The 15158-nt window shown below is 39.4% G+C and overlaps 1 protein-coding gene across 4 annotated transcripts in view; it reads right to left on the bottom strand.

Annotated features, from left to right (window-relative positions):
• Positions 1-5115: 5115 nt before the first annotated feature.
• KLHDC10 (kelch domain containing 10) overlaps positions 5116-15158 on the bottom strand; it is a 90715-nt gene continuing 80672 nt past the window's right edge. For 2 of the 4 annotated variants that reach the window (XM_088468681.1, XM_088468682.1), the window contains 2 exons: positions 13329-13468; positions 9807-12813 (listed from right to left, as the gene is read on the bottom strand). In XM_088468681.1, the coding sequence (XP_088324807.1) occupies positions 12604-12813; positions 13329-13468 (350 nt within the window). In that variant the 3' untranslated portion in view covers positions 9807-12603. Of the gene's footprint in view, positions 6119-8325; positions 8426-9806; positions 12814-13328; positions 13469-15158 lie in introns of those variants that run through there. The other 2 variants (XR_015877828.1, XR_015877827.1) reach the window with 2 other exon arrangements.

The following is a 15158-nucleotide window of genomic DNA, read 5'->3' as shown; positions in this document are numbered from 1 at the left end:
GGGGGGGGGTCTCCTGGGCCCCCGGTGGCCTCCCCTCTATCTTCTCACTGGAGAGGGGTCTGCTGGGAGAGGCAAGGGCTGCTGGGAGATGTCGTTCTCCTGTCACCCCTTCCAGGGGGTTACACATACACTGGTGGTCATGATCACACACACACCGCTGCAGGAGACCGGGTCCCGTCACTGGATGCAGAAGACAGCACTTCGGAAGGTGAGTATTACTAATTAAGCAAATTGGAAACTTCCACTTGTTTAGTCAGTTTAGTCATTAGGAGGGGTATCGGCGGGGTCCCAGAGCATTTACAGACCTTGTTTCCTAAAATTTGGGATTTTAGGAAAAATCGGTCATGCTCTGGAGGTGGGCAAAAAACACTTACCAGCACGCAAAAAGACAAAAAACCCCGCTCCTGATTGAATAACAAAAATCCCACACTTGCACACAAAACCCTGCAGGTGCGGAATTTTTGATATTCTCGCACCCAATTGAATATGCCCCTGTGTGTGCCAGCAGGTGCCATGTGTGAGCCTGACCTTTCCAAAACTGTACTCAGAAAAGAGCCCCCTTCCATCACTTGTGCTGCTCATCCCCACATTTGCAGAGGATGCACAAGTCAATATGCTGACATAGAAATTGAGGATGCTTCTGTGGAATTGTACCAGGATAAAGAGGATATTTGCGTAGCTGGTGATGAGGATGTTGTTTGTGTTAATCAGGCCCCAGTGGAAACAGTTGTTGCCCATGACAAGGAAAAGCCCATGGTCATGCCTGGGCATAAAAAAAAAACACACTTGTGTGGAATTTTTTCTATACAAATCCGGACAATTGTCAAGCCATCTGTACCCGTTGTCATGCCAGAGTAAGTAGAGGTAGGGACCCTAACCATATAGAAACCTCCTTCCTGTTACGTTATCTACAGTGCATCCATCAAAAGTTTGCAAAACTCAGAAAATCTGGCTAAAGAAAAAGTAACAAGCAGTCCAGCGTCGGCTAACTCCCTTCTCTCTGCTAGATCCAAGCACCTGGCATCTTCACCACCAACACCTTCATCAACAATATCCTCAATCATGATCAGAAGTAGTCCTGCATCCAATTTGATATGGCTAACTAAGGCTGGGTACACACCTAAAGATTCTGTCCAACTAGTTGATTGGTTGGAATGAAAATCTGGTAACGTATGGGAGTAAATGATGATTCGCAATTTGCTCTCAAATGCCAGAAAATGGACAAAAACTGTTTGTTAAATGTTTGATCTAAACAATTTTGTTCAAACTTGTCTGAACGACCATTTTCATGTGTTTTCTGGCATTTAGGAGCAAATTGCTGATCATCATTTACTCCCATATGTTACCAGATTTTCATTCCAACCAATCAACTAGTTGGATGGTTGGACAGAAAATCTTTACGTGTGTACCCAGCTTAAGTCTTCCCCTATCCTGGATTCCTCAGAAGAATCCTAGTGTGCTACGCCTGCTGCTGCTAGGAGTGGATCTTCATCCCAGAAGGGGACCAGGAAGACTACTAGTAGTTGTTCTAAAAAAACAATTGGACTGTTTAACAAACCTTGGCAAGGTGGAGCAAGTATGACAGAGAAAACCCAGTTGCACAACGGATCACTGACACCACCACATCTATGCTGGTATTAGATGTGCATCCGATATACACCATTAGTGCAGTGCGTTTTAGACAGTTAATTGAGGTCCTGTGTCCCCACTACCAAATCCCATCTAGTTTGCACTGCACTAGAAAAGCAATTCCCAGCCTGTAAAGCAGGGGTTCCCAACCACGGTCCTCAAGGCACACTAACAGTCCAGGTTTTGAGGATAGCCATACTGGAGGACAGGTTACTTAATTAGTACCTCAGTTATTTTGATTTAACCATATGTGCTCAAGTCTGGATATCACCAAAACCAGGACTGTTAGTGTGCCTTGAGGACAGAGGTTGGGAATCACTCCTGTACAGGGACGTTAAAAATAACCTCCAAAATGCCATTGTACCCACTGTAAACCACAGATATGTGGACAAGTGGAACAGGACAAATGCAAGATTACATGAGTAACAGCCCATTGGGTGGGTGCACTGCCTTCAGCACCATCTAATAAACAGCAGCTCATGCAAAGGCAGGCTACTCTGTGTATCACCGGTTTCACTAAAAAGGCATACCACTGACAACCTCTTAGAGAAACTCAGGGAAATCATTGCAAAATGGCTTACCTTGCTTGGACTCTCCTCAGGATTTGTGATTTCTGACAACGCCACCAATATTGTGAGATCATTACAGCAGTGTGCATTCCAACACGTCCAATGTTTTGCTCACACAATCAACTTGGTGGTGCAGAATTTAAAAAAAAAAAAAATTACAGGGCCGTGCAGGAGATGCTATCTGTGGCCTGCAAAATTTCTGGACATTTTCACCATTCAGCAGGTGCATGTAGAATATTGCAGCACCTGCAAGAAATGTTGAATTTGCCCTGTCACCAGCTTTATATGTTTCAGCAGAATCCACAGTAAAACGCCATCCAAAGCTACACAACAAACTATGACATAGGAAGAGGAGGGGGGGGGGGGGGACTGTACCTTGCACAACACGGAAAGTATTTTCCACTGAGCTTGAGTAGAGTGTTAACTCACTTCACAGGTGACTACTTTGAAGGGTTTCAAGACACCAGCTTGAGTCAGGTAATTCCCTTACACTGTTGGAAAAACAGCTTGATAAACTGAAGGAGGAGCTGAAACTAAGAAATTCCGCTACGCATGTCGGACTTCTAGATCAAGTCCTTCACTTTGTAAGATCCTGACAACCCTTGGATCCTGGCAAATCGGATCAATATTTTGGCGACCGTGCTGGATCCTAGGTTTAAGTCATACGTCCTGTCTTTCTTCCCAGTGGACACAGATCTGAAGAGAAGCAAAGAGCTGTTGGTAAGTAAATGGTCAGCTCAAGCAGCACGTGATGCTAAGAAACTAAAGGAAGAGCTATCGCTGCAAGTGCGGCTGCCAAGAAAAAAAAAAAAACTTTCCAAAAAAAAAAGACCCACTGGTGATGCAGATAAGTCAACATAACCAACTTTTTACATCTGGTCGGGAATTGCCTATAATTAATGAGACCTCTACCATGACTCCATCTGATCGTTCTCAACCATTCTTTGAATGGTGACCGTATTTTAATGATCGCATCCAAATAGGCATGTCAGACAGTCCCTTTCACTACTGGCAGGAAAAAAAGGCAATTTGGAGGCCCTTGCACAAACTGGCTTTGCTTTACTTGAGCAAAGCCAGTTTGTGTACTCAGTCTTAAGCACAACCGGGAACCTTGTCAACGATCAGCATAGAAGGCTACTTCTGCAAAGTGGAAAAGATTATGTTCATCAAAATGAACTACAAATTTCATGAAGACCTTTACCGTCAATTACAGATGCACCTGAGGCTGTAATGGTGAATTCCAGCGGGGACGAATTAAATATTGTGTGAAGATGATGAGGGTGAGGAATCGGATGATGGCGATATCTTGCCTTTGTAAAGCCAGTTTGTGCACTGAGAGATGATTGCCAGCAATGTAAGCTGCCCGTTGGTAGCTTGTTTTGTGGGGGCCCAAGCAAACCAATCACTTCAGCAACATTTGGCAGTCCCGGACGCTGAAGTGATTGATTTGTTAAACTGTGCATGTCCAGTTTACTATATTCAACATAATGGTGGGTGGAAGGGCCCAAGGACAATTCCATCTTGCACCTCTTTTCTTTGCATTATGTGCCGTTTGGATGGCAGTTTAATAATCTATAAAACTATAAATGTCTAGCAGCAATGCCCCAGTCTATCACTGCTGTATGGCAAATGTTTCATAGATGTCCTATATGTTATATAACTGCCATTATTTGTGCGGCTGCTCTGATGCTTCCATTTTTTTTTATAGTTTCATACTGTATTTATTTCAACTAAAATCACAAATAGGCATACTTGCAAAATATTCTTATGTCATTTTTCAACCTTGATTTGCATGTTTGGTCAGATGCAACCCAAACACCAAATGAAGAGGCTATTTTGTGATGGTATCTGGAGATGTTCTCCCCTCTCAGCCTTCCCATATATAATCCCAGCAGCACAATGATAAAAGAAGTTTAGTACCAGAGTTAAAATCCCTCTGCCCCCTTCCTGTTCAGAGCTTCAGTTTTGTGCTCTGCCACAGACAGTCTCCTGCATGCCCCTTTGATACTTTTAAAACATTTTCAAAACTACAGAGAAGCTCCACTGGGGTAGGACTGATGTGAAGGAGTAAAATATTTTTTGTAAATGCCTCCCCTCCTCCCTCATAAATTTGCTTCGGAATCAAAAAATGAAATTAAATTTACTATGAATCAACCATTCCTTTCCCTGCTTCAACTACATACATACTCCAACTCCCTCAGGCCTCTTGAATAATAAAAACATTTGTTTCTTGATGTGCCATGTTGGAAGTTGAACTGCTAGTACAAAAAAATAAAAGATTAGATTCTGCACAGAACTTAAACAATAATAATTATTAATGCTGTAAACCAACCATCTATCATCTAGATACTAGTTGTATCAACAAATGTTGGTAGTGCTCCCAAAGCCCAGTGTTGTATACGTTTGAACAAAAAGAGGGAAAAGAAGGGCTAGTTGCTGGGGCACTCTTAAATAAATGAACAAGTTGAACTGCCACAGCTGCTGCAATCTTTGACATGTGGTTGCTGAATGCCAAAAAGTTCCAGAAAGGTTTATGGCCACAGACAGCATTTCCTGCATGCCCCTTTAAAGTTTAAAAAATTTCCTGAACCACCAAGTTGATTTTGTGGTCAAAACATGGGACATATTGTTCACCCATGCTCTCCCCTCCTCCCTCAATAAATTTGCTTCGGAATAAAAATAAATAAAACAAATTTACAATGAAATCAACCATTCCTTTCCCTGCCTTTAACTACATACAGCCATGTCCAAAAGTTTTGAGAGTGACAAGTATTGGTTTTGACAAAGTTTGCCGCTTCAGTGCTTTCAGTCCTTTTTGTCAGATGTTACTATGGTATACCGAAGTAAAATTACAAGCATTTCATAAGTGTCAAAGGTTTTTATTGACAATTACATTAAGTTTATGCAAAGTGTCAATATTTGCAGCGTTGGCCCTTCTTTTTCAAGACCACTGCAATTCGCCTTGGCATGCTATCAATCAACTTCTGGGCCAAATACTGACTGATGGCCATCCATTCTTGTCTAATCAATGCTTGGAGTTTGTCAGAATTTGTGGGCTTTTGTTTGTCCACCCACCTCTTGAGAATTGACAAGTTCACAATAGGATTAAGGTCTGGGGAGTTTCCTGGCCATGGACCCAAATTTCAATGTTTTGTTCCTCGATGCAACTTAGTTATCACTTTTGCCCTATGGCAAGGTGCACCATCTTGCTGGAAAAGGCATTGTTCGTCACCAAACTGTTCTTGGATGGTTGGGAGAAGTTGCTCTTGGAGGATGTTTTAGTACCATTCTTTATTCATGGCTGTGTTCTTAGGCAAAATTGTGAGTGAGCCCACTCCCTTGGCTGAGAAGCTACCCCACACATGAATGGTCTCAGGATGCTTTACTGTTGGCATGACACAGGACTGATGGTAGCGCTCACCTTTCCTTCTCCAGAAAAGCATTTTTCCAGATGTCTTAAACAATCTGAAAGAGGATTCATCAGAGAAAATAACTTTACCCCAGTCCTCAGCAGTCCAATCCCTGTACCTTTTGCAGAATATCAGTCTGGTCCTGATGTTGTTCCTGTAGAGAAGTGGCTTCTTTGCTGCTCTTCTTGACACCAGGTCATCCTCTAAAAGTCTTCGCCTCACTGTTCGTGAAGATGCACTCACCTGCCTGCTGCCATTCCTGAGCAAGCTCTGCATTGGTGGTGCCCCGATCCCGCAGCTGAATCAACTTTAGGAGACGGTCCTGACGCTTGCTGGATATTCTTGGGCACCCTAAAGCCTTCTTCGCAACTATTAAACCGCTCTCCTTGAAGTTCTTGATGATCCGATAACTGGTTGATTTAGGTGCAATCTTACTAGCAGCAATATCCTTGTCTGTGAAGCCCATTTTGTGCAAAGCAATGATGACTGCACGTGTTTCCTTGCAGGTAACTATGGTTAGAGAACACATAGAAAAGAATGAAATGCCTAAAGTGGTGCACCTGTATTATCTATCTAAAATGTAACTTATTAAATTTAGTTAATTGTCATATGATATATGAGCAGCGAAAATGAAAAAGAAATAAAGTGATATAAAATAGAGCAATGTCCCTACTCTTCCACAATATCATATGTTTATCCATGTTGTGTCATATTACACCAATATACAGGGAAGATATAAGATCTTCCTCCGATAAGGTTATCTGTAATATGTTATATATACTTGGATAAATCAATCCAAAAAAACTCTGATTGGCAGAAAAATCGTTCTCTGCTATAGTTCCAGCGTGTTATTTAATGCATATTCTTGTTTATGCACCCAGCCACTCCAGAAAACTCTATGCATCCACTGTATTAATAAACACAAGTAGGTGCTGTTTTATTCTCCAGACTAACTGGAATGTATCCGATTTTACACCAATGCAGACTACTGTCAGTTAGTAAGTAGTGTTTAATGAATGCTTCTAAAGTTACGCCAATCACAATTAGTTATCTTGTAGGTACACAGTTTATCCCATGCTATTATCTTATTCCATTCATTCAGAGTTGTTTATTTGTCATCTGTTAGACTTATTATTTTAAGAGCAATGCTGGTAATACACAGACAGTTTCAATTACCATGAGAGTGCTCAAGGGAATTATATATGCAAACTAATTGTTTAACACACACACTTTTCTATGCTGCTCATGCAGTGATAGACAGACCCTCTCGGGTTTCATTAACAAACATCAGATTATGCACGTTTAGAGCGAGTCATTGTTAGTGGTAGCAGGGAGCGTCGCAGACCGACACGGCGTTTCGCTAAAAAGCTTCATCAAGGTAAGCAGAGTTACTTACCGGAACTTCCTTATATACCCACAAGTGTGACATTGGTAACCGGGATATCAATCAGTTGACACCAACCTATCATGTCTCATGATGTTGCTTAGTCCCACCTTCTTTTATTCAGGTAGATGTAGATAGTATTAGAAATGTTAGTAATGTATGTAAAAAGGAGGCCTCAATTGCTCCCTGATCTACAAAATGTTCATCAGACTATAGTAATCGATCTCTAATTGTAGATCCCCAGTATCATCATTTAAGATAAAATATCTGTAGTTCATTATCAGCGATCATTATATTGAGTTATGACAGCTGCATTGGATTCATTATCAATATATATATCTATCCAAATCAAGAGTAAAAATAATGAGTCAGATCACATGATCCTCATATAAATGTTAAACATAGGAGTCTATTCAGGTTTATTTAAAGCAGTGGTTCTCAAACTTGGTCCTCAGGACCCCACAGTTCATGTTTTGCAGGTCACCCAGCAGGTGCACAGTGTACTCATTACTCACTGACACATTTTAAAAGATCCACAGGTGAAGCTAATTATTTCAATTGTGATTCTGCCAGGAGACCTGGAAAACATGCACTTTTGGGGTCCTGAGGACTGAGTTTGAGAACCTGTGATCTAGAGTATTAGTTGATCAAAGGATTATTCCTGACAAAGCTTAATTCTATTCTATAGGCTATAGATTGATAATGCCATCTTATATCTAATTAAATGTTAATTTTCGATAGCGATTATTGTGTTTTATCATATTATTTAAAATATGTTTCTGTTTATAATAATGTGTCAAATTCATTTGTATATGTTCAATCTTTGCAAGACCAATATTCTAATATTTGGGATTAGATATATTATATTTTGGTCACCAGTTCTATTCATGTTTATCACCTCATATAGATCTAAGAGTCCCTGAATGTATACTCATGTTGTACATAAATAAAAATAAAATGAATAAATCAAAAATTTAATTAGAATGTCATTCGGCCATATGTTTATTTTTTATATCATTATGATCTGTTATGCTCTTGTTTCTTAAGAAACCATCCTGATATTGAATCCTACACCTATAGATAGTGCATATGTGAAGATGCCTAAATAATAGCACCCCTCAACTCATGATTAATCAAGAGGGTTAATTCTACTAATGCAGTAGAATTAAATTTTTCTAGTGCGATTGGGCAACTTTTTCTTGTAGGAAACCATGGTTAACAGAGGAAGAATAAAGATTTCAAGCTCCACCCTCCTTTTAGCTTCCAGTCTGTTATTCTAACTCAATCAGCATGAAAGAATGATCTCCACCTTTGTCCTGGTCAACTCTCTCACCTGTAACACATGGCTCTCCATTTGGCTTTGGGACGTTAGAGACACACACCTGGCTCCGATTCTACTTCACAGGTTTCTGGTCCCGGAAAGTGTTGGACAACTGAAAAGAGTACAGGTGTAAACAACTACATCCATTCCTTTTGGTACGCCTTGACTACTTATTAATGGTGGAAAATATATATATATATATATATATAATCTGTAAATTTGTTTTGTGAAAGTGTTCCTAAATATTACTGTATTTCACTATTGTGGACTCCATTCTCTCTCCTTATTATCAAATATGGATCTCTGCATTATGGGAGAATAAGGAGTGTCAACATTTTATCACACCACAAATAGGAACATACCAGGTGAATCCTCCTGGATTTCTGTTGAAAAGGAAAAACATCCGTACCCTGGGGGTGACCCTTTTCCATTTATCCATTTCGTTATGGACTAATTTTTTAATATATACAGTATGTGTATTATAAATATATACCATATATGCTCTAACATAAGCCCGTATTCAATTGCCAGCAAAATGTCCGAATCCGTAAAAAAGTATTGGGGATGTCATTTCGCCAGGCGGAAAAGTATCACCGTATTCAATTGCTTTTCGCATACACAGAAAGTCAAAGCAAAGTAATAGGCAAAAAAGTTTCGCCTATGAGTAGCAGGCGGAAAAAAGTGCAGAATTGCGGTTTTGGGGTGCAAAGGTGCGGAAACCACTCTGCACCGTTCGGACAGCCCCCAAAAGGATAACTGTCAAAAAAACCCCTAAAAAAAATAAAAATGAGGAACAACCCAAAAAATTACTTTGAAAATTGGGTCGAACAAGTATAAAGTTGGGGTACAGACATAAAAAGTAGCTAAATAGACTTTTGGGGGGCATGCAAGCATGGGGGAGGTGTTTTTTGTTTACAGGTGCTTGCTGAAAGTGCGTTTTTGGCGGCACTTAAGACTTCATTTAGCGATTTTAAACCATGCTTACACCCATTTTCAAGTACCCCAAATTTGACAGGACTACTTATTTTTTCCATAAAAAAACTGCTTAATGCTATTCTTCACCACTTGTGCAAAGACGCTATATAGAGGCAATTGAAAGCACTTAAGTACCCCAAATCGCTCCAGGGGGGTAAATCGGGAACATCTATACTGATGCCAAATGTTAGTGCATCTTTTGGGGGGTGTCAGGCTCATTTCCCAATTTAAGACAGCACTTTGCCCGTTTTGCCAGGATGCGTTTTCACCTTTGGAAATGAATGCAGCGAATAGCGATAAGTTTCCGCGGCTAAAACATGCGAAGTCGGCGAAAAGTGTGGCATGCAAAAAAGTATTGCGGGTGCGAGACTAATTGAATACGGGCCTTAAACGGAATGCGCTAAGTGAATTATCTCTATTAATTATAAATTACAGGTATTTAGATTATTGAAAAGCCAAATACTTCGACATAAAAAAAAAAAGGAAAATTTAATTCAGTTAAAAAAAAATAATGACATGTAAAATTATGCAATGCATATAACATGCATGGACAAAAGGCTTAATATTGCACATGGATTTTTTTACAATAAAAAGTACACATTTTAAAAGCTGAACACACTTAGGTTTATCATATACAGTACTTCATAAATCATGCTGAGGACGTTAAAGTTTTTACAGCTGTGAAAGGCTTATGACTGCATTAACACCATCACTTCTAGAGTAATGTCAAGGCTGTGAGCTGTCCCCCTCTCCTCTGGCATGGCTCCTTTAATTCTGGACTGATTTAAGTTAAGGCAGCATAGTCTATTCAAGCAAATGGAAAAAAAAATGAATGCAATGTTCACATGACCCAGTGTAACAGCCACCAATCCCAAATCTTCATGAAGCTCTCTCTAGGAAGAGTGCATCTCATTTTGGACAATTTCAGAATGTCAGAGGACAGAGACTTATGAAATAAGTCAGAGTCACATCTGCCAAAGTCTGTGAGCAGCAGCAAAGAAAGCAAGATCTAGTAATTCAAGTCAGCAATCTTAAAATACACTGGTATTAAATGACAAACACATACAAACATGGGTTCATGATCCCAAAAACAGTTGCCAGCACCACGGGATTGCTATATTACTACTGAAGGAAAGTAAAGAAACAAAAATTCCTATACTGCAATAGATAACAACCCCAAACACCCCCCCCACATCTTAGTGCCCGGTTAATTTTAAAACCTGTTGGAAAACAGCTCCAGTTTATAACAAAATTTTTTTTTAGGACATTAATGACTCATTTTAAGTAAACTTGCAGCAGAGCAAAATTACACAACCAATTTATTACAAATTTGTCACAGGAAGCAGGCTTATGCTAAGGCATTGCCTTATAAGAAAGGTTTAATAATGGATAGCACACCTTTCTAAAGTTAGGTGAAAAAAAAAAAGGAACAAAAAGGTTATGAAAACCACAATTCAATAAACTAATACTACAGCAAAAATGAAAGGTGTATTCTGGGCAGAAGGAAAATTAAAGTTTTTAAAGTCGCTTAATCCATGTATAATTGTTTAACGCTAAGGCTTAGCTGTTTATAGCCCACACAATTGAAAATGCACCAGGAGAGTTAAATATGTAGAAATATCAACCCAAGTGTCACTAACCGAGCAAAGCTTGGAGACCAGGGGTATACTAAGGAAGCGGTGGCTGTTTCTCAGCAGAATGGAGCTAAAATGTAAAGACACCAAAATGAAGTACAAAGCTTGATGTGATTTGTACTCATATGTGCCCGCTTTATATTTATATACCCCCTAAAGATTCACAGATAAACCACAATCAATTTAGCGCAGAGCATGGTATTATTATGGCAGACTATCACATGCACTCCCCGCCATGCTGTTATAAAGCTCTTCACCGATTATTGAAAATTCTCTACACTATGGGATTTTACATTATGAATACACAAATATAGTCTCTGCTGTATATCAATACAAGGTAACTATTTATGGATAATGAAGGCACAAAAAGCTGTGGACGGATGAATAAGCAAATACTTCAGTCACTTCGCTTGAAGCCTATACATTCAGGTTAAAAAGGCAAATGATAATCTATTTGATGTACAGCACAAGTATACCCTATGCTCTTACCAAGGTATTAGACTGACAAGTGTTATCCTACTATGACCACCATTATATTAGGTTACCATTATTCTCTAGACAAATAGAAAGAAGAGGCTGAAAGTGTGATTAGGCCCATTCTTGTTTGCGGCATAACTTTTTCGTCAAACCATTGGAAAACAGTAGAGCATTAGGATAGTTCACTCTAGATAACAAATGATTCTAGTAATGAGATTTAATACTGTCTGGTCCACAAACAGTAGAAATAAATCTGATAATTGGGTGCACAGAAGTGGAGAAATAAATCTCAAAGAAGGAACCAGGCTGAAAAAAAAAAAAAAAAAAAAAAGTTTATAAAATCTGCCTTACATTGGATCATCTGAATAGACCTGACACAGTGCCGGGGAAATAAGCCAACTGCCAATGTTATGTGATGAATGCCAGTCACTGACAAGTCTTCAGTTTCTGATGTCCAAGCAAAAGTAGATGCACATACTGGCAGAAGCTGTAGTGTTATTTGCAGAATGGCAATAACAGGCAGCGTGAGCAAGAGACTGCTGGAGTATGAACTCAGAGCCTAGTTTTCACAGTTTTAGCAAATCGTGTAGCTTTAATAGAGGCTTAGATCACAGTTTCTGCCATAGTGTCTTCAGTTCAGTTTGTTATTCCATTCACAAAGTGCTAGAACTGCAGACTTGGTTTGAACTACAGATCAGCCACGACTGCACAAGTAGGGCTGATGGAGCAATTCATTCAGCACGGTCCTTGGGTCAGGTGTCAGAATGTTGTGGTAATGAGATGGCAGGAATTGCACAGATTCCATTTGGTGCATAAAGCATGAAACTGCGGGAGCACATATTTCATAGTATGCACACTATCTGGCCACAGACTACAATGTTTACACGGACCAAGACTGAAGCAGAATGGGGAAAGAAATGAGTCTTCAACAAAGAGTGAACAAATAAATTAAATATCAGTTAAAAGCATGTGTTAAAGCATAGTCTTAAACTTGACTTAGAATAAAAAGTTATCACGGCCAGTAAAGGCATCAGACTTAAAACCACTTATGTATGCGCTGGTATTGTTAAAACGTCAAAATGATTGAAGGCCACAGATTTTGTTTGAGTAAGGTCCAGGTATCTAGACCCTATTAGCAGCGTGCTCCCGGGGAGAGCTCCTTAAACACTGCAGCACTCAGAGCAAGATGGAGGAGCAGGTGTTTTCATTTTAACCTCTCTATGAGTCCCTGTGATAGTCCAAGTTGTAGGAGCTGATTTGCAGGAAGGTGTGCAAGGTGGGGGAAACTTTTTAGCAAATTCTCCCAACACAGTTCTAGGAGGCTGGGCACGACGAGCCAAATTTTGAATAAAGATCCAGTCCGCTTGTTCTGTTGAATATTAACTACACCTCCATGGATATACATGCAGCCAGCCTACGTCACAGTCAGGGCAAAGAGAAAAAACAAAAAACAAACAAAAAAAACACATTAATACACACAAGATAACAGGAGCAGGAACTAAACAACCTATTAACTAAAAGTATACAATATTTGCTCAGATGAGAGTCTAGCGTCATCACTATTAAATGTTAAAGATATTAACTAAGTGTTCATTAAGATGAAGGAGTTGTGATGTCCAGAGATGCAATATGCCTTTGTCACAGTGAGGATTTTTTTTTATTGTGACTAAAAAAGTTTTTGTAACCCAAGAAGATACATATAGCGTGTAAGTGGAAAATATGCAGCTTAAAGCCATATTGTGTAAAATAGTAATTTATGCTGGTTTACAGCAATGTGCATGTTGTGGTGCATACTGTCAGTCACTGCATGGATTACCTAGTAAAAAATATATACAATATCCTTATTGATTGATTTCAACAGAATTATACGATCTGGATATGGTGCAGTTTATTTTGGCCAATCAAGTACAAGAGGCAAGTAGGACATACTGGTGTCACGGCTGCACAATGGAAGTACGCTGGTTCAGGCATCAGAGCGGGTAGTTTTGTCCACTGAAAGGTCTGCAAGTTTAGTTTCCAGAGATCTCCCAAGATAACCTCTCCATTGTAACCACCACATATAAACACCTCTAAAGAGAAAAGAAGATAAATTAAAGGTTAACTTGATCAAGCGACTCACGAGTTTTAAGAGGCATGTTTTCCAGTCCATATAAAATGGAGGCTGCTCAAATCAACTTGGCAATTCTCCTCAGGTACATGAAAGGAGGGGTCATACTAACCAGAAAGGGGAGTATCCCCTAGATATCCTCCAGCACACTAAAAATTGTACCTGCAACAATACATGAAAACTGAAAATACTATTAGCATATAGAGATTTCTTGCATGCATTTATAAGTACATGGTAAGCTGTCAGGCCACTTCACAGCCATTTGCTGTTTTGAGAGGTATGATTGAGCCAGCATTTGGAGGGCATGCTGGCTCTTGTAGTGCTAATTGGAGTTCCCAGGGGTGACTCCCAGGTAAGCTGGCTCTCAATTTGGATGTATTTCTGTATGTGCCTTTATCATGAGGCCTTACAACAGATAATTACATGGCCCAGAGTGGGCACCGTTAACATGCAGAGTAGGAACTGCCAGTATCAGAGAAGCCGTGAAGTGGCCTGGCAGCTTACCATGTACTTATAAACGCATGCAACAAATATCTCTGAATTTCTATTACCAAATAGTTTTCATGTATTGTTGCAGGTACAAGTTAGTGTGCTGGAGGATATCTAGGGGATACTCCCCTTCCTGTTTTTCTCTTTATGTTTTCCAGTAACACTGAAACGTGACTGTTCTAAATAAAGTAATGTGGAAAGAAGGTACACAATATTTTTTATCAAGCTGGCACAAAGCGCCTTTCTACAGCCTTATCCACATTTTTTCTCTTTTGTGTAATATTGTTTATTTATTTTTAACAAATCCAAGTTTATGTAACTAGCTGTAGGAATTTAAACAGACTAATTAATATGTCAGTCAAAAGATTTATATTTTCTCAGTAAATCAAAGAATTGAGGTAGTGCTGGAATCTGGTAGTCGTTTTTGATCATTTCTATACTTTGTCATATGGTTTTGATAGCCTTCTACAATAAATGTTACCTATGGCAGTGGTTCTCAAACTGGGTGCCACATGGCATTTTTGGGGGTGCCAGGGGTTGGTGGTCCAGGACCAAATAAAATTTATGGCTCATGTGATAAGCAAAACCAGTGCTGCTGGTTGATAATCATAATATGTGGACAAACTGAAGCGCCACCCTGTTCACCACCAAGTAACTGACCCCAAGAATGACAAGTAAACACAATTTACTTTATTTTTGAGAAATTCAGCAAAAAATATTAAATTAACTTTTGGCCTATAGAGTGCCTTGAAAAAAATGCTGATACTTTAGGGCGCCGTGATTGTGGGAACCACTGCCCTATGGGATTAAATAATTCATATTTTCCATTTGATTCATTAAATGTTTTAGAAACCGTATTCTCCAGCAGTTTTTAAAATAAATTGCCATTTTACAAGAAATGTGTATATAAAACATTCTAAACTCAGATTATTAGAATTGCATAAACTCTTATAGAGAATAAAATCCAGGCTTTATACTACACAAATCCAAACATTTTAGAACAATGAAAGAAAAAAAAAAAAAAAAAAAGAAGTTATAGTAGACCTACCTTTGTTAACTCTTTTTCTTCGAGATACATAGGGCCAACAGGGACACCATAGAGTATGTAGTTGAAGTAATCCATTGCACTAAACAGTTACAGCTTTCAAGCTCCCAGCATGGAC

The sequence above is a fragment of the Taudactylus pleione genome, unplaced genomic scaffold, assembly GCF_031769625.1.
Source record: "Taudactylus pleione unplaced genomic scaffold, aTauple2 ptg000086l, whole genome shotgun sequence".
Classification (NCBI taxonomy): Eukaryota; Metazoa; Chordata; class Amphibia; order Anura; family Myobatrachidae; genus Taudactylus; species Taudactylus pleione.
Note: the sequence above shows the minus strand (reverse complement) of the source record. Positions and strands in the feature narration are given on the sequence as shown.